This window comes from Pocillopora verrucosa, chromosome 14 (assembly GCF_036669915.1).
Source record: "Pocillopora verrucosa isolate sample1 chromosome 14, ASM3666991v2, whole genome shotgun sequence".
NCBI classification, from domain to species: Eukaryota; Metazoa; Cnidaria; class Anthozoa; order Scleractinia; family Pocilloporidae; genus Pocillopora; species Pocillopora verrucosa.
In genome coordinates this window covers 10,792,498-10,811,951 of record NC_089325.1, presented here as the reverse complement: position 1 = coordinate 10,811,951, position 19,454 = coordinate 10,792,498, and the positions used below count along the sequence as shown (strand labels likewise).

Genomic DNA, 19,454 nt, shown 5'->3' with positions numbered 1-19,454 from the left:
CTTTGTGACAGCAGACCACTTGGAGACAATATTTCTTAGAAATCTTGCCTTACAGCTGTCAAATATCAGTCACAGCTGGTGTAGTGCTTGCGTGTGTGGGTGATGCATATTCCATCAACCTTATTGTCTTAGGAATACCACTGTTATACAATTAAAACACCTGTGATCTCACATCAGAAGTGGTTACATTATCAGAAAAATGATTATGTTTTTAGAAATTATAAGATCCTAGAATTTGCACTAAAAGGGTTCAACCTTTCCATTTCTATGCCAGGGAGAATCCAGTAGACCCTTCATCAGGGATGCCTCCTTCATATTTGAACAGACAATGCTTCTCCCCCTCTTAGGATGAATCACTGGGTACTTTTGTACCTTCATGGCTCTCTAGAAAAATAAATTCAGCTCTTCATGCTGCAACCATTTTGGTTGCTCTGTTAAGTTTACGAAAACAACTGCCTTCTTTCTCTTGGATGGTCTGAGTTAAACCATTTAAACCCTAAGAGTGACCAGCTTCTAATTTCTCTTTTACCGTAATCCTGGTGAATCGGTCATTTAGATCATGAGAATATAGAAAATGATCACAACCTCAGAAGCTTTGAGTCTTAAAACAAATTCCTCATTGTCAGTAACAAAATGAAATATACTATGAGAACAGTATGGCGATTCTTCATACTGAATGTCCATGCCATGCGAAGTATGAATAAATCAGGCATACTGATGGTGGTAAGGTTTATTAGTGAGCTCTATCTAAATTAGTTCATTTTGTTTCTTTCCTCTATAAGGTCGCACACACCTTCCTATCAGTCCTTGTTTGGTGAATCCAAGAAGCACGCTCCAGTTCCAGTGGAGTGCTTGACTTCTTGAAGAAACTCTTTTTGATACTTATTGGAACAAGTAAGAATTTGTGTCACTCTTTTTCAACATAAAAGATCCTGTATAAATTTGAAAAAGTCACTGCTCTATAGAATAATAACTTACAGGGTTTTTATTAAGTCTAGTGATTCTCAGAAAGTTATATTTACTAAACCAAAGTGTGGAAAATTAGGGTAAAGTACAGAGTATTTCCTTAGCTATGCTCTGAGAACAGGTCCTCATCTATGATAGCACTGCCGGATGTGTGTTCTCTGCCTGCAGGAAGATTTTAGACAAGTTGGGTAGAGGTTGGCTGGGATCTGGTAGTAATTTTCAGCACACGACCCCTTGCAGACTTCTTGTCCTCTTGCATTGCTTTTAAAAGGCTTTCATACTTTTCCCTGGGCAAAGTTACAATTGTGCTGCATGCAGTCTAAATTAGCTGTATCTACCAACTAGTATGACCCTCTGAAAAAACGCCTAGCATGTCATTATGCTCTGAGGGTGGAACCTACAAGGAAAGAGGATTCAAGGTTGTTCCAGGGCAGCTGGAAAGAACTACTGAAAGCAAGTTGTCAGTAATGCGATCTAACCTGTTGGCAGCTACAGTAACAGCCCAAACCAGAGCAAGATGGCTGGTAGTTTCCACAGATCTGTGGGGGTATATGGGGAGAAATCAAGTCTGTTGCTGACTAGTTGAGAGCCTCAATTTACTGTTGACAAAACTTTATCTCTACAAATTGCTATTTCAAGTAGTTTTAATTTCTTTCTTTGATATCATTCTTAGTTGGATGTACCATAATGATTGGGCTGGTCATGGCTATTCCCATAGCTATGATAGTCATAGGTAAGTGAAACCTTTACCTGTATGTCCAGAATATTGGTTGATAATGTAAATTAGCCACTGTTAAGTAGTTCTAAGCTGACATTTTGAGTGTATGCACTTTGTCATGCGCTCTGATGTATACTTCCCAGTGATGCTGGAAAACTTGCTAGAAACTTAGCCCCTCTCTTTTTTACCTCTATGTCTTAGAACTTTGACAGTGAAATTATCATGGCCAAAAGGGGCAATCTCAAATCGGATTTTGTAGAATTGATGAAAAGTTGAATACCTTTAACAGGAGCTAAATACAAAGACCAGTGCCCTGTAGAAGATAAGATTCCCATCTATCTTATTGTTGGTGGAGCTGTGGGTGTGTTCAGAAACCTCATCTCCTTGTGTCAGCGGGCCACAAAATCCAATAATGATGAAGATGAAGACGAGAAGAAGAAGCGCCCTTTTGAGGGCATCCTAGACTGTTTCCTGTTTATCTGGTTTATTTGTGGAAATGTCTGGATATATAAGAATTATAAGCCCGACTTTACTGACTCTGGAAGTGAAGAATATTGTAACCAAACGTTGTATCTGTTTGCATTTTGGTTAACAACCTCCACATACATTTTAGCAGGGGTCATGTGTTGTTGTGTGTGTTGTGTGGGTGTTTGTGCTGCAATATTTAATGCTGATGAATGAAATCTCAAGTGTTACCCATATGGACAGGAATGTGCCACTGAAGTCTACAAAGACATCATGTAGTCACACAAAATTGCCATTAAGGCAGTCATAATTTTTTTTATAAAGTCATAGGTGATCAATTCAAATGAACCACTGCTCACTTAACTTACAGCAATGAGTTACTCTCTAGCTAGTTCACCCAGATGTGGTTCTATGCAGTTCTCTCCAATATTGTGCACCCATCATTCTTTTGGTTTTTCTTGTTTCCCATAATTAATCTAAGATATTAAGCTCTTGCTGCAATATATTAGTTGGCATTTCTATGCCATTGAATTGATACAAAAGGTGCCTTGAAATATGAGTCATTGAGTATTTAGGTGCAACTTCATCAGAGATCCTGTAATATTTAAGGAAGACATCATAATATGTATTTCAAAGCACTGTTTGCATTTGAATTGGTATTAAGTGATTTTACAAATCTACTTTTCTAGACAGCTGAGCAAGGAAGCTCACCCTTATAAACAATTTTGGGTGTTGTACTCTAGTCTGAAACAACATTTCAGGGTAGCAAGCAGTTTAGCCTATTTTTCTGCAAGTCCCACTGACTTTTGGAATTAATGATTCTTAATATTAATATATTAATATTAATAGTATGTAATAATCATGGAGACTTTGTAGGTTTTGATTTCTCTAGAATAAAATTTGTATCAGGGCTATAACTTTCTACAGGATTTTTTCTTAGTTTATGAATTCTAGTAGATTTTTGTTCTGATTGCTTCCAGCCATAAGAATCAGGATCTGTTAACATAAACATTTACATTGTACTCATACTTCTGTAGAGTTTTGTCTTTGTTTTTTCTGCCAAGGGTCCAACAGAGGAAGAGCATATGGAACTCTGTCTTTTTTTTGTGAGTCTTCTGAGTATAACGGATAATTTTCCTTACAATATTGATACTTTTGCCATAAGAAAGGTGATGGAAAGAGAGAAAGGCATCAACCAATGACTAATTTTAAACACAAGTGTCTGATTTTAGATGCCAGAGTGCAGCTTTTGTCCAATTTTGGACAGCAGTGTCCCATTTCAGTCTTAAGTGTCTAAATGTAGACACTGGTGTCTGATATTTATAGACATTGTGGGCCAATTTCAAACACAAGTGTCTGATTTTAGGCAGTATATTCTGATTTTAGGTAGAAGAGTCTGATTTTAGACACTTGTGTCTGATTTTGGACAGCAGTGTATGATTTTAGGCAGTAATTTCCAGTTTTTGACACTAATGTCCAATTCTAGACAGTAGTGCACAATTTTAGACAGCAGTGTATGATTTTAGGCAGCAGCGTCCAGTTTTAAGCAGAGGCGTCCAGTGTTAGACACTAGTATAGGATTTTGAACACATGTATCAGATTTTGGACACTAGCTCCAATTTTTTATGCTAATTTTAGATTTTAAACTCTGGTGTCTAATTTTGGACACCAGTGTTAGTTTTCAGGCATTATAGTCCGAATTTAGACACTAGGTTCTAATTGTGGATACTACGGTCTGATTTTGGAAACCAGAGTCTTGTTTTGGACGCTAGTGACAAATGAAAGGAGCATGCAACTAAAAATTGCTTTCAAGGCATTTTTTTAAGGACAATTCAACAATGCTGTTGTGGAGCAGCTAGGTTGGCCTGCGGCACGCTAACATTAGATTTTTTTTTTACTTGCTGAACAAGAAGGATTTCTTGTAGTCCATATCAGTCAGATGTTAAAATAAAAATTACCTTGTAATTTCCTTCACCACCCCCCCCCCCCCCCCCCCCCCCCCCATCAATGCAGCACCACGCACCACAGTTTCTTTATAAACTTACCCCCTTTCACTATATCCATCAAAAACGTTATTCTCAGCTCAGGAAAACCACCTGAGGCGAAGAACAATTTCTAGTCCTTGCCAGCTGTTGGGTGATATTAGACCCGCTTAACCATTTACCTTTGCCTTCCTCTCTATGATAATTATAAAACGCAGGCAGGCAAAATTAGGTACAAGCAAACCAGACTGTAGATGCTTGGATAAAAGCTTGATTCACCTGGTAGCGTACAAACGAAAGAGGCTGGAAAAAGCTTTTTCGTGGCACTCAGCTAACACTCTCTTGGATGAACACTCGAAAAAGGCCGAGTTTCCTGCTTTTTGCCTAATCGAGCTATGCCCTACCCATCGTCTTCAGACAACCCTCTCAGCTCTTCGCCCACCGCCCTTATGCTTGCCTAATCGATTCACCACACTTCACTGCTGTAGCCCACAGCGATCGCGCTTCGCAGACCTTTCGTACCCAAAATACAGCGTAATTAAGACGAGGAAAAACCCTCCTCAAAGATGATGCTTCTGCGATGTGCTTTGAAATAATTAAATGTAACACCCTCTTTTATTTAGTCTTAAAATTGATCGTTGACTTCGTTGCCTAACTTGTAGCTGTTATATGTAAATTATCCATCGTGACCGACAATTAATTGGTTGCTCCGCGACAATCGGTCAAAAAATTTGTCTCCATGTCAATCTGCATTTATTTTCTCAGAGACACGTATATGACGACCACATGTACATTTTCATTTGACGATTTGGATAATTTCGAGGCCTTTTCATCAAGACTTGTTGCAGCCTTTTCAGGTGGATATATTAATTTATTCATTGGCGATCCAACTTGCTATTGGTCAGTTTGTTCGCTGATATATTTGCCGTTAACGGTGCTGGCCTTTCTAAGAGAGCAACCAACTCGTCTACTCGACAGAAAACCGTCTAAAGTGTCTCTTTTTTGCCTCTTGGGGGTTTCCATGCCTCTTCTAAGGAAAGACTGAAACAGTTAGTGCGGCGAAGACTTGTGACTTTTCGATGAAGGACGACGAAATGGTGAAAGCGCACTGCCGTGAACAATGCAAGTGGATCCTTCTTTTAATTTGGTGATCTTAGGCTGATCGACATCTGCCGGATATTTGGTCATATTTAACGTAGAAATTATAATGGTGAGTCATTTAGGTAATTCCACGGCACGATCTAGAATTGTAAAGTAGAGTTCGCACAGAATTTCCGACAAATATTGTCTTCGAATTCTTTGTTTATCGCTGCGATCCTATAAATGGCGCGCTCTTTTGTTTATTATGTACAATATTCCTGTCTCGTTAAATTGCACTTTTACATGTAATTTTGAACCAGGATTTGCATAATTCAGCCACTGCTTAATCAAACCATTGACCGGATGGTGCTAGGTGTTTTTTTCCAAACTGAGTGCGACGAGTGTTATTTTCGTCGTTGAACGAAATACTGTAAGCGTTCGATACGGGTTCAATGGTAGAATTATGCAGTTCATAAGGATTGCGGGCGATGATGCAGAGAGGAGTAAGAAATACAAGCGCCCTCTTAAGGTACAAAAAATTGCAGCTGTTTTATTTATGTTTTGTGTGTGGCTTTCTCATAAGTGCCTCTGTGCTGGAGTCTATGAAAGACTCGGGATTATTTATTTAAAATTCTGATTCCCTTTAAGAGATGTCTCTATCAGCGTTTTCTGCGGTGTGCAGAAGCCATGATCAGTTTATCCATTGAACTCTTGTTAACATTTTAACTAATCGCGGTAGTAGGAGTATTTTTCGGTGGCGTGGAAACACGCTATGAGACGACAAAAATTCGGGTCTTTAAAAGACCACTTCAGTAGGAATTGTGCGCTAATATTTCAGTAAAATCTTACAACCTAGAGTTGTGGCGAGTTTGTAAGATACTCCTGTTAAATATTCTTTTTTTATAATTTGAATTTCCTGATCAAGTTAAACATCTACGCCTCTTTGCACCTGGCCTTCAGGAACTTTTTAATAAGCTTTGGGTGTGAATTATAAAAAAGCAATTCCATTTTAATTTACACTATTGTTTTGGAAGATCGAAACTGTTTACCAAAATTTGCTCAGGTGAATCCTGCAGTCCCAATAACAGTGATTTTCATTTCGTTGAACAGTAGGGTTTTTCCTTTTTTTGCGTGTTTGACCTAAAAAGTTTTCATATAATTTTTACGTAGATGAACATTGTAGTTTAGTCTCAGATGTCGAGGTATCATGTACACTTTGTTTTAACTTTCTGCTTGTGCAAATATTATCACTGATTCAGTATGCTTATTTCATAATCTAAAAACTTATGAGCAAACGACTGGAGTTCTTATCAACAAAAGCTCAACTGGGTTTGTTCATCAGGTTCTAGAGGTTTTTAAGTATTTGTTTTTATAAAATTGAAATTCCAGATTGTCAGGACTCTTTGGTTGGGGATTAGGGAGCATAACTTCTTGTTGTGGGATGTTTGTAGAGATTATACATGTTGAGCTTCATCAATGAATCAACTTTGTAGCTAGCTTGCAGTCTTAAATGCATTATTGAAACAAGAATTTTATATTTACATCCCAGGGATTAGTTCTAAGACAGCAATGGTTTCTAGGTTAAAAAAAGAAAAACACAATCCATATTATTATATTTTTGGTGAAAAATAATCCACAAGGTATTTACTAGGCACTTGCAAGCAGGTATGACATATTTTAAAGGGATTTTACAGAATTAGTGATGACCAGATACAACAGAGCACTCGAGTTTTATAGGAGTCATTGGTGATGCACCTCACAAAGGGAACAGCTAAATTGGAATTTATTAGCATATAGCATAAACATACAAATTTTTTTTTTAATTTCAGAATCACTTGAAATTTCTGAACAACGTTTGATACTCTCAAGAATTTGAAAGAACTTCTCAAAAGATATTCCGTCAACATTTTCAGTTGATGGGCATAATTAGCTAGAGAATAGTTTTGTATGCTAAAAAAATTTCTATTTAGCTTTTTCCTTTTTTTTTCTTTGCTTTGACCATTTCATTGCAATGAGGTGCATGGTCAAAAAGAAAAAGATAAATGTGAGATTATCATGAGCCTTTTGACAGGCAGTGGACAGGGGGTCTGTAAGATTTTTTTAGGGGCAACCACCATTAAGTGTGTGCCTCACCAGGAGTTTTTATCTTAGGATATCAACAAACTTATATTCATGCAAGAAGAAGTACTGGCAAAGAGAGTATCTAGCACCAGAGGGTAGATTCCTCAGATTTGCATGTTTTCCCCAAACCTGAATGATGAGAAGTGTACATATGAGGGGGTCATTGTACCCCCTCATAAATAAGAGGAGTCACAGTCACTCCAGGGCATCCTTTAGCTTGTCATCCCTGTTCAACCAAAATGTTACAGTGAGTATGTTATTAGCACTGGATTCATAACGGGATTTTGACACATAATGACACTGTGCTTGATTCATTTTAGTCTGAAAAGAGCAGTCAAAACCACACTGAAGAAGAAGACAAAATTTGGCCTGAGGATGCAGCACCGCCCAGCTATGACTCACTGTTTGGGCAAATCAAAGAAGCTAAGGAGACTTCTGATGGTTCATTTGATTTCTGCAAACGAGTTGTACAGCTCTTTGCTGGAACAAGTAAGTTAAAAGAGCTCTCAAGAGCTGTGCATTTCAGATTTCTGAAGCTGAAGCCTCCAGGCACCTAGGGATTCCCTTAAAACACTGGTATTTATAATAGCGCAGTACTCAAAGTTTTGTTTACATAAGAAAGGTATCTGATTGAAAAGATACTTAATTTCAATTGTTGATCTTGGGAGTTTAATGTGGATCCTTATCATCAGTTCTCAAGAATTTACTGTGATCAACAAAGCCTAATCATCTGAAATCTTTACTTTTTTTGGCAAATGGTATCTTTAAGAAGCTTAAGTACTTTGGGGATCCAGAAAATCCTTGAAAATGTCAAAAAGTTTTGAAGGGCCTTTGGATCTTTTGGTTGTTTTAGAGATTAGATTTAGATTATATGTCAGTCAACTTAGCTGAAAATTGTCCATAGTTTACAGTTGGCTGCACCATTGCTTTGATTTTATTGATGGCACTTCCAAATTGTCATGGTCTTGCCATGTCTTCTGAAGGTTCATATGATTACATGTTGACTTAACTGAAAATTGTCCATAATTTACAGTTGGCTGCACCATTGCCTTGAGTTTATTGATGGCACTTCCAATTGCCATGGTCATTATGGGTGAGTAACAAAACAAAAATGATTTAAATGTTTTCTGTGCATGGCTTGAGTTATGGTAAAGTGATCCCTGGAAAATGAAGTTTCCTTACAATTAAATGAAATAAATTTGATCTTTATTTGAATGTGTCTGATATGTGATCATCATAACAAAATGATTCCCAGCAATGATTATTGTAATCAAAGGAATTGCAGATAAAAGGCTGCAAAAGTTCATGCTTTGATAGGATTTGATCCTGTGCCGTCTAGATACTATTTGTGTGCTCAAAGTTGTTGTTGTTTTTTTTAAGTGAACATAGCTAGTAACCTGGGTAGAATATTACGAGGTGTTGTTGACTTTTTTTTTCTTGTTTGATAGGTGCTAAGTATAAGGATGATTGTCCTGTGGAACCCTTCATTCCAATTTACCTCATTGTGGGAGGATCATTTGGAATGTTGAAAACCATTATAGTCCTTTGTCAACGAGCCAGGACTCATGAAGATGACTTGGACATGGACGAAGATCAATCCATGTCCACAAAATTTATTGACGGCGTTTTAAATCTATTCTTGTTCACATGGTTTATTGCCGGAAACATCTGGGTATACAGCAAGTACCGACCAAATCCAACTCCGCCACCAGGCGATCCACTTAACTATTGCAATCCAACACTTTATTTGTTTGCATTTTGGGTGATCACAGCCAGTTATATACTGATGGGCTCAATTTGTTTCTGTATATGTTGTCTAGGAGTGTGTGCAAGCTGTACAGCATTCTTTGTTACCGCAAAAGAGTGAGATCGTTAAGATTTTTTGAGGACAGGTTGTTGTTATTTAAGGATCAGAGAGATAGGATAAGTTGGGAAGACAAGGAATGCCATTTTCTAGTGTTTTTCTGGCATAAGAAAAAAATTTAAAGCTTCTAGTTTTGGTGCAGTAATATTTAAGGTTGACAACCACATTGTTGAGGTAAGAACTTTATTAAAGAGCAAGCGCATTAAACTTGCTATTACAGGAAAAGAAATTACTTCATATTACTACAAATTGACTGAAAATCTGGTTTAAAACTGAAAGTTATGTAGGTTTTATTTAAACAGGGTTGTCAAAAGGATTTTGAGTGACCAGACTGTGGTACAAAGTAGGTGGTACTAAACAGTTTTAATTCCATTAATAACATGCTTCCATACTGAAATTTTACTCCCTACCCTTCCATGGCTGAGGTTTTTTTTTAGAGTTAAAGGTGGATTGCACTGGTTGCCAGCTTATTTTGACAACCCTGTTAATATGTTTGTATGCTCAATATGGTCTTAATGGGATGCACAAGGCTCCCTGTTGGTAAATACTCTTGTACAAACCATTCATGCAATTGATAGATTAAGTTCAGCATAAATTGGAAGCATCTTTTGAGGGAACACAAGTCAGTGTTGTAAACTCTTGATCATTCACCAAGCTGTTTTGTTTGATTTAGTGTAATAGTGGATTTAGAGTGGAAGTCGGTTAGTCCTTCGCCATAGCAGAAATCTAATCATCTCCCACTTCCTTCCTCCTGAAAAAATACCAAGCACACCTCACCTAGAAAACACACTAGCATACAGAGCCTACAAAAGTTAGTGAATGGAAGTCAAAAAACATGGGACACAATTTTGATATGGTAGTTTATAGTTATTTCTGGTTGATGTGTGAGTAAATTTGCATTTTCCACCCATTCTCCCACTAACATTGCAGTCTTTGATACTGCTTAGATGGTAGGCTTGAGTATCAGTAGTGTTTCATGAGTCTGTCTTCTCATGCCCCTTCTTCTCTAGGTTGAGAGGAAGGGCAGAGACCCCAGAGAAGAGTTTTGTTGGGGCATTTGAAGCACCGCACAAAACTAGGATTAAAAAAATAACCTTGACAACTTGCACCTGGTCATCTGAATAAGTTAATGCACTGAGTTTGAATAACAAGTTTCATAGCTTGTATTTAGTAGGATTCAGGAATTGATATACCAGAGCGAGGTCTCTAATGCAGTTGTTTGGTCTTGTGACACAGCACCTCTCTCTTGGGGGGAGGGGGGGAAGGGAGGTGTTGTTATTAGGAAAAGTTATTATAAAGTATTATCGTTATGTTATGATACTATGGATTTATAACTAAATTATGTAGCCATTGTGGCTAACAGGGTTATGGTTGGGTGGTTAAAAATGGCAATAGGATGAGATACACTTAACGTTAAAATATTTTGTAATATCTTAAAGTTATTCAGAGAGTGAAAGGAAAAATTCTGAGTGGTTTGTCGTTGTTATAAACAAAGATGAGGGTTCAGTTGGTTCCCAAGTAAAGAATTGAAGAAATTTTTCGCTAGCCTCACGCGTGAGCGAAGTGAAAGGGATCTTGTGGTCTAATTTGCCACTCGAGCGGGAATGATTGGCTAATCTCGTTGTTTGCTTCGCAAAAAGAAAACGCATATGAAACCCACTGTTGTTTTATTTATTGAATCGTATTATAGGGGTGAGGATGTTGTATGTTCCATTGCAGTTAAAATAATTATTGAAAACTTTAATCTTGTTCAAACGGTAAAAGTTTTGCTCTTCGCGGGAAGACGACGGGAAAGCACAAGTGGGCTCGGAAAGCCAATCAGATTTTGTTTCATCTCTCGTCATTGGATAATTTTTTCCCAAAATATAATTCGCTTTCGATTAATCATAGTGATTAATGCTTGTGCAGTATAATGTGCTTGTGAGAAAGGAGAAACAATTCGGGAATTTCGATTTTCAAGGAGATATTACGATGTTAGACGTACGATGTTGCGATGTGTCTCCGGTTTAGGGTTTCCTTTTTCCCTACTTTACAAGATCCTTGTTCTAACTTGATAATTTGGAATGCTGCATTGTGACATTACCAGTTCCTCGAGAAATGTCGAGCGCCTCTCAGCGAATTAACTAGTTTTAAAGTCAGGACCAAAGTCGTCACAATGGCCAATCTGGGCAAGGAAAAATGCGCACTACTTCAAGCGTAGGAAAGCTTGAGCGACAAAGTTTGGATTGGTTTTTAGCTTTGGATCTGATTAGTTGAGAGGATGGTGCCAATGTTTTTTTTTTTTTTTTGGACCAATCATTTAGCGAGGTAAGTTACTTTCGACATTCAATTATAGTTTGCTTTATGAACTTCGGAAATCGTTGGCAAAATCATGTTGAGAGACAAACTTGAAAAAGCTAATGTACCTCAATGATATACAGACTAAATAAACAACCTGCAATTATATATAGCACAAGTCAAAAAGTTCTATTTCATAATACTGTGAATAAACTCTTGAATGAGAGTCGATTAATATCTAAATAATTCCTCACCGAAGAATGCCAGTATTGGTTTTTAAGTGTCTCTTGTTACACCTTTGTTATTTATTTATTTCTCCAAAAGACCGATTGCTTCACGCCCCCTTAAACTTAATTACCATAAAAGAAAATTTCTTGCTGTGTCGAGTACCCTGTCTAATGTAACTAACTTGCATTTGAATTTAAGGAGAGCAACACTTAAAAAGTACAGACTGAAATTTATCCTTATTATTCATGTAATTCCTCGCAGCTTTTCATATGTTGAATAAATTGTGTCTTCTTAAAGCAAAGAAGATCAAGATGTAAAGTGTTTTACATGAGAATGCGTATTTTGATAATGAATGATCATCGAAGCTTTTCCATATTTTCGCACCTGTTTTTTGGGAATTCTTCACCTATTTGACATTTCAAAATTAAGTTACCTTCAAAGAGCGACGGTTGGAAGAGAGAAATGACAGCTTGTCTCCACAAAATTGAACCCCTTCGGCTCGGCCTTTCACATTCACTGACACAGGAGCGGGGCTGGAAATTTCCGTCGAGCTTCGATCACAGACTCTTGCGTGCGTGCTGCTTTTAAAGGTGAGGGGGATTCGGATATGAGAATACTTAAATATGTACTGCAATATTGTCTACAGTTGGTCTGACTTTGTAATAATCATTTTCAGTTAAAGATCACCATAAAACAACCAAATTCCAAAACACTTGTCTCTAAAGTCTTCGTTTGCAAGTAAACCAAAGACGTACCGCTGTGCTGATTCACGAACCCACCTTTGCATTGTCTCGTACGTTCGCATATTTGACTTAAAATTCAAACACGCGATTATTAAAAACTGGTTATCTTAACTGCATTTCGTTTCAGAGCATTTTATTTATTACGATATCGTTGAAAGCTTAAATTACAAAAAATATATAGATATTTGAGCTGATAAACAATGCAAGCGTTATGTTGAATGTTGGTTTGATCTCTGAAATTTCTAAGAAAGAAATTGATTAAAAGAAATTTTCATGCGCGGTTAACAAATATAGCGTACGGCAATTAATTATTAACCATGATGAAGCTTATTTTCACAGCTAACGTAATTTTTAATGAATGATGCAAAGAGGCTGAAAGGAAGATAATATAGCTATGCAATCGGAAAATAGCCGCTCTGTTTCCTAAAGATTTTTTTCGTGCGGAGATGTTGATTATTATGATGACTTCACATGTGTTCGTGTGAAATCTAAAACATATTTTCAAGCAGCTTTTTTGCGTGGGTAGTGAAACTCAAAACTGGAATAATTAGAATTCAGAGTTGGCAAGTTTTATTTATTAAATTCTCGTTTATATCTCAGAAATTCAAAATAAAAGTGTTGGTTTTGTCACTTGTAATTCAGAAGAATTTCCTCCTTTTGCTCTTGAAAAAACTTGAATTAATTTTAACCCTAAGCGTTTTTAAAGATCTTTCAACAGAAAAGAAAATTTTTGTACTTGTCACCAGGCGTTTTTTAATTGCGATGAGATTTCTGCGCGGGGAAAAAAACACCTAAATTATTACAAAGACAGCCAACGGACCGCTAAGGAAGGAAACGAACTAAATAAATCTCAATCCACCAATCAAAATACAGAAACATTGCTTAGGCCGCGCGCGAGCGATGAAAAACAGACCATCTGTTTCGGGATTATTTTTGTTTAGTCTTACTCCGCTCTGTGATTGGTCAAGAAAACTTGCGCCACCCTTTCAACCAATCAGGTTCAATACTAAAACCAATAAAAACTTCGACACTCTTGTTTTCCCGCGCTTTACGCAGTTCGCTTGCTTCAGCCTATATGTTATTTAATATTTTGGTTTTCGCTTTTTTTCCTTCAGATCATGTCCTCAGTGGCTCTCGACATTATCGCTGAGACCAAAAGGCGTAGTCTAAACAGGGACATCAAACCGGACTCGCCAATTAGAGGCAAGATTGGAAAGTGTACGATTCACCACGAGTCAGAATTTAAAGCGCTCTGGGACTGGTTTGTCCTCGCTCTGGTGCTTTACATTTCAATTGAAATCCCATATGAAGCGGCATTCTTCCAGAAGGAAGCGCGACGTAAAGGAGTATGGGAAAAAATTTCCTCGGGGGAGCCCCGTGAGGTGGTGAACCTTTTGGTCGACTTAATGTTCATCGCTGACATACTGATAAATTTCCGGACGACTTACGTGGACACAACATCCGCAGTAGTGATCAGCGCACCCAAGAGGATCGCTGTTCATTATCTAAAGACTTGGTTTACGATAGATTTTGTGTCCGCCATACCATTTGATTACTTCATTCCGGACGAGTTTGAAGGGGTATGGAAACTAATTAACAAAGCGCTCCACTTTAACTGGGAAAACTGGCTCTAGTTGTAAAGAGTCTGTCTATTAATCTTGCTGTATTTTTGTTCCTACTCTGTGAAAAAGTTCTTCCTCATAGCAACAAAAATTAAACTTCAGTTTGCGCTGAAGTTTGGACGGTAATACGATGATATTGTTTCTGATCGCTCACCGACAGATTATTGACTGTCGGACGCCTGTTGGCTGACGGGTGTGCTTAAAACTGTCGGCCGACAGGTTTTTTCAGGGAGTTGTTCTCCACAATTTTACAAATGCAATTACATTGAGCCACATCAATAACTAGAGCTCTTCAAAATGTCGCAACTGCTCTATATCTCAATTAATTACGATATTTTGAATTTGATCCACAAAGCTTCTGTAATTCGAATTTTGAAAGGAAACATTTCAAAACTAAGTAATGAATCGGTGATTGCGATAAAGCTCTTTATCTTGTCAAAAATAGTGAAGCATAACAACTTAACGAATCTTTTTATTTCCATTGTCTCAGGCTGCTACTGTCGCTGGTCTGTTGAAAACTGCTCGTCTCCTTCGTCTCGTCCGAGTCTCCCGCAAAATGGATCGTTATTCTGAATACGGTTTAGCGGTCGTTTTCCTGCTGACGTCTCTTTTCACTCTTGTTGCCCATTGGCTGGCTTGTATCTGGCACGTAATTGGCAGGGAAGAGATTGGAGTCCCGTATGGTTGGATTCAACTTTTGGCGGGAACATTAAACAAACCGATAAATGAATCATTGCCGGGAAGCGGACCGGGGGCTGGGACCCGATACATCACAGCTTTGTACTTCACGTTAACCAGCCTGACGAGTATCGGATTTGGGAACGTTGCTCCTAACACCGACAGTGAAAAAATATTTTCTGTTATAACGATGTTGATAGGAGGTAAGTAAAGTGCGTCTCTTTTTAGTTCCTTTGGCAAAAACGTTTTTCCTCACATAAATTTTGGTTTCCCAATGTAAAATAATGCTCGTCTTGAGCAGATAGGATCGCAAGAATTTCAGGCGCCCTACCAAGGGCTTCTATGACCAGCAGACCTGACAGAACGACCAAACTTTATCAACAGATTATATTTGACCAATCTCGATTGAAGAACGCATTTTGACTGGTAGTTAACCCTTACTGCTTAGCTCGGATCCTGTAAAGAAGACTTCTATAACAAATTTATTTTCAATAATGGTTTAGCCATATTTGAATCTGGCTGATATATTTTTTTTAAATAGCTCTATTTTACGCGGTGATCTTTGGAAACTTAACGGCCATCATACAACGTCTTTACTCCCGTTCAGCCCGATATCATGGAGATATGCGAGTCGTTAAGGAATTTATTTCCTTATATAACATACCAGAATCCCTTCAAGGGACCCTCCGAGAATACTTTACCATGGAACAAGCGGCAACTAAAGGGAGTGATATCGAGTCGGTAAGAAGAGGTGCTGGTGTACATTAGTTCGAGGTTTATATATATGTTTTTGCTAAAAACTCACGGGGCCTTGCTTAGGGGAATTCTTTGAGGTCGTCTTCCTATCTCCCTCAGGGGATCCCCGTGGAAGTTCCGTAAGGTCGTCAGTCGTCAGCATGTTCCGAAGAAGATTTCAGTGTAAGGTTCCCTTGGGTGGTCTTAAACATATTTCCAAGAAGATCTCTTCAAGAAATTCCTTGGGGTCTTCCTTGGCATTTCCTTAAGGGGATCGCATAAACGCATTAGAGACAAAAGAAACTTCCCCGGACAACTTTCACTCCATATTCCCTTCCCTCTCCTAGGGGTCTCTTATACAGTATGACACTTAGAGGGTATCCCACAAGTGCTTCAAGGAGCGAATCTGGTAGTCTCGTCTCTCTCTCTCTTAGATTTTTGATAGACGAAAAGATTTTCCCTATAATAGCCTCCGATCTCATTTATTATCTTCTGCCATCAGATCATGTACCGCTTTCCTGAATCACTTCAAGCCGACATTAGAGTTCACATAAACCGCCAGGTGTTTGAAGAATTTGAGATTTTTCGTGGAGCAAGTGAAGGCAGTCTCCGCGCTCTCGCCAAGGCATTTCGTGTCGAGATGTTTCCTCAACATCACTTCCTGTTGAAGGAAGGCGACCAGGTCACTAAGCTCTATTTCATTGTGTCCGGCACTGTGGATGCCATACAGAGTCAACAAAGTATGAAGTTTCTGGGTAAGGACGGATGGTCACCGGTTTCAATTCAGTGTTAGGGTTCGATAGGCAGTGTCAAATTTTATCCGTAGGATTCAGAGAATTTCCCGAACAAAAACAACTTATGATCGGTTAACGCGGTTCCTAACAAACTCACAACATTTAAACTCGTTTGTCTTTTCTCAAAAATTCAAAGAAACTAACTGGCGTCTCGTTCTTTAGGTCCGGGAGAGATTGTTGGTTGTAACGTGACATCGTTTCAAAGAAGGCCTGGTCACTCTTTTAAATCCAAAGCTAACCTTGTCTCCAAGGTTAATTCCCAGGTCCATCTCATCGAATGGCAGGATCTTCTGCGAATCACAAGAGTGTATCCTGAAATCAGGGAACGCGTTATGGAACAGATGGAGCTATCTTATGACCTGGATTCTACAGAAATGGTAAGAAAACAAAAAATTGAAAAAAGTATCGCCTTGGATAAAACAAGGACGACAAAACCACTGCTAACCCTGCTGCGGGTTTTGCACGTGACAAAAATATTCTGCAAACTGACTACCTTCTAGCGTCGTTATACAACCTTTAGTTCTTTTACAAAATTGTGCTCTATCAGGAGCCACATGCAGTCTTAGACTGTTTATTTTTTTATTCTACTTGACGCTCCAAAGCGCCAGTCGCGTAACAAGTTTCTATGTTGTACCTGCTTCACGATCGGTCAGTATCTCCAAGTTTCAACCCTTTCTCTGTTTTCCGATTGATTTGCAACGCACAGGAATATAGAGATTCCAGGGCAGGAGATCGAAAACAAGACTGGGTCGACTTAATCCAAATGCCCGCCGATGAAAACAGTGCTCAAGTTTTAGCTCTCCGACGACGAAGGTCACGGTCTAATACTGTGGGAGAATACTCCAACACAAGCGACCGCACATCAAGTGAATATCAGATCAACAGAGGGCTGTTTACCACCAATATAGATGTACAGCAATTAGAAGCAAGGCTAGGACATATAGAAGATTTATTGATCAAAATTGCCAAGTCCTTAAACATAAAAGACGGCGTGATACCTAAAAGCCAATCAACTAATGACTTGTTTGCTAGTACTTCGTACGTGTAACTAGGTTCCCTAAGGGACCAGTTATAATTTATTCATTGGGGGATGGCTTGGGGTCAGAGGAAATGAGGGGATCATGGGTCACATGGCTTTCGGGGGAAACGGAAGGGGAATCAGTCGTCGTTAACAGAGTATGAAGGCGGGCGGGGACTATAGAAAATTATTGCCAATGAGGTTGAACTATAGGAATACTAAAGAGCCTTAGGGGGAGATTAGGTGATTTTTTTTTTTTTTTTTACGTGACGCAACCAAAATCCCCTCCCCCACCCCTGATGCAATGAATAACGACTACACGTACACGTTACTTACTTGGTTACTTAGTCTCACACGTTACAAATTTGATGTGTATAAAAATCACACCATATTGAAATACTAATGAATTTTTATTGTACTATGACCGTTTTTGTTGACCATTAAGTCAATTTTTTATGATACTTTCCTTTTCTGAAGAAGGACACATAGAGTGATAAACGAAAGGCAACCTGAAAATCTAGTCCAAATATTTCTTCTCTCTCAAAATCGGCTCTGTATAGTTTTCAAAACTGAAAGATTGTATAAACACCTCTTTTATGAGTGTAAAATCAACTTAGCAGCTGGACTCAATGAACACCTACTAAGTAGGGACCTTTTTCAACAGTGACGGCGATGTAACTTACGTGTAGCCGTACCCTCCCTCCCAAGGTGAAAGGTTACCTCGCCTCCGTTTCATCTTGGGGGAGGAGAGGGTACGGCGACACGTAAGCTAACGGCGATGGCAACGAGGACGAGGCAAAACAAATGGTCTTTTGCGTAGAACAATGGCTCAGCGCGTAGGAACATTTTTTGGCCTTCCTCAGCAAATCACCATAATTTGCGTGGTCTTCGAAGGGGAAATCTCTACGACAAATTATTTAAGTTTCCTACACCTACTCTGGTTGGTGATGCTGTAGTTGAGGTGTAGTACCGTAAGAGATTGCAAACACACGCAACCATTTGCAAAATTGTGAATTAAAATATAATTTCATTTTTTAAACAACGTCTACCTCAGCGTTTCGGTCTTGATAGCTAAAGGTCCCTAATGATGATTCACTCTTACGACCTCTTTTTACTCACACGACATATATTCCTATTATATCGAACAACTACTTGTTTAACTAAATAGTTAGCTTTTCTCCTGCTTTTTATGCATGCTACAGGTATATAATGGCACACATGATGCAATAAACTTGCTTATAATATAGATCAGAACAACGCCTCATGACTTGATCAGTCGAAAAGAGGGGAAAACATGATACATGTATCTTTATTCGTTACAGTTTTTGAGACTTCAAGTTGCCTCCCCAAAGATACGAAATAAAATGTATTTTTTCTCTCATCGCAAGCTTTGAAACTGCTTGAAAACTCAAGTTTCGCAAGGGGTACTGAAACATGTTTACATTGTAAACGAACCTGGACATATTCAAAGCAGGTTATAGGTTTTTAATCCGACTGAATGAGCTTTGACTGATAGAACAATCTTGCATAGCCGTGCGGCACTTTTCTCACTTGGTCAAAAAGATTTCTGAGTGGGAAGCGGTGGCTGCTGCTGTGGTGAACACTCATGCTCAAAGATTTGCATATTCTCTAACAAATTCCGCAGACTGGAACTTGATCCTGGAATGCAAACAGATAACAGTGTTTTCATAAGATTACACAGTCCACACACGCTCTCGACTTGTAGGAATAATTCATTTTAAATCTTAAATCGATTCGTAACCTATGAACCGTTTATCAAGAATTTTTCCGGTTTGTTATTTGTGCCCTCAAAGTTTTCAAATGCATGTTATCTTGTTCTGCTCGCTCCTGAGATTCTAAAAAACTTCGTACCTTGGCATGACGTTGACATAACAAAAGAATGCAAACATTATAGGACAGATATGACGAATCGTTCTTTATTCATAGTACACTCTCGTTGAAATTATGGCAACTGAAACAGACTAGTATCCTCTAAAAAACTTAACCTTTGTTCAAGTGTGATCCGATGAAAAATGTTTTCACTCATTTTTTCTAAATCATCAGCCTAAATTACTAACATATGTACTTGGAAAAATATTTTATCTTCACAGAAGGTCTGAATCATCACGTACGGATTAGGGTTGGATTGGCACGATGTATGTA

At 38.4% G+C, this 19,454-nt stretch overlaps 2 protein-coding genes and 1 pseudogene across 3 annotated transcripts; all 3 read left to right on the top strand.

Annotated features, from left to right (window-relative positions):
• The first annotated feature begins 656 nt into the window (after positions 1 to 656).
• Positions 657 to 3,177, top strand: LOC136278236 (transmembrane protein 272-like; annotated as a pseudogene).
• Positions 3,178 to 4,882: 1,705 nt separating this feature from the next.
• On the top strand, positions 4,883 to 10,662 carry LOC136278163 (transmembrane protein 272-like). Of its 2 annotated transcripts, none has more exons than XM_066161553.1 (4): positions 4,883 to 5,341; positions 7,653 to 7,821; positions 8,366 to 8,425; positions 8,781 to 10,662. In XM_066161553.1, exons 1-4 carry the CDS (start codon positions 5,339 to 5,341, stop codon positions 9,197 to 9,199), a joined length of 651 nt encoding a protein of 216 aa, XP_066017650.1. In that variant the 5' UTR covers positions 4,883 to 5,338; the 3' UTR covers positions 9,200 to 10,662. The 2 variants fall into 2 exon arrangements, with proteins under 2 accessions (XP_066017650.1, XP_066017649.1); XM_066161552.1 differs by lacking the exon at positions 4,883 to 5,341 and adding an exon at positions 5,509 to 5,740.
• A 1,499-nt stretch (positions 10,663 to 12,161) lies between these two features.
• On the top strand, positions 12,162 to 18,510 carry LOC131773823 (potassium voltage-gated channel subfamily H member 6). The gene is made up of 7 exons (XM_059089779.2): positions 12,162 to 12,291; positions 13,560 to 14,024; positions 14,557 to 14,947; positions 15,286 to 15,485; positions 15,982 to 16,234; positions 16,436 to 16,650; positions 16,980 to 18,510. The coding sequence occupies exons 2-7, from the start codon at positions 13,563 to 13,565 to the stop codon at positions 17,319 to 17,321; spliced, it is 1,863 nt and encodes a 620-aa protein (XP_058945762.2). The 5' UTR covers positions 12,162 to 12,291; positions 13,560 to 13,562; the 3' UTR covers positions 17,322 to 18,510.
• Positions 18,511 to 19,454: the final 944 nt, after the last annotated feature.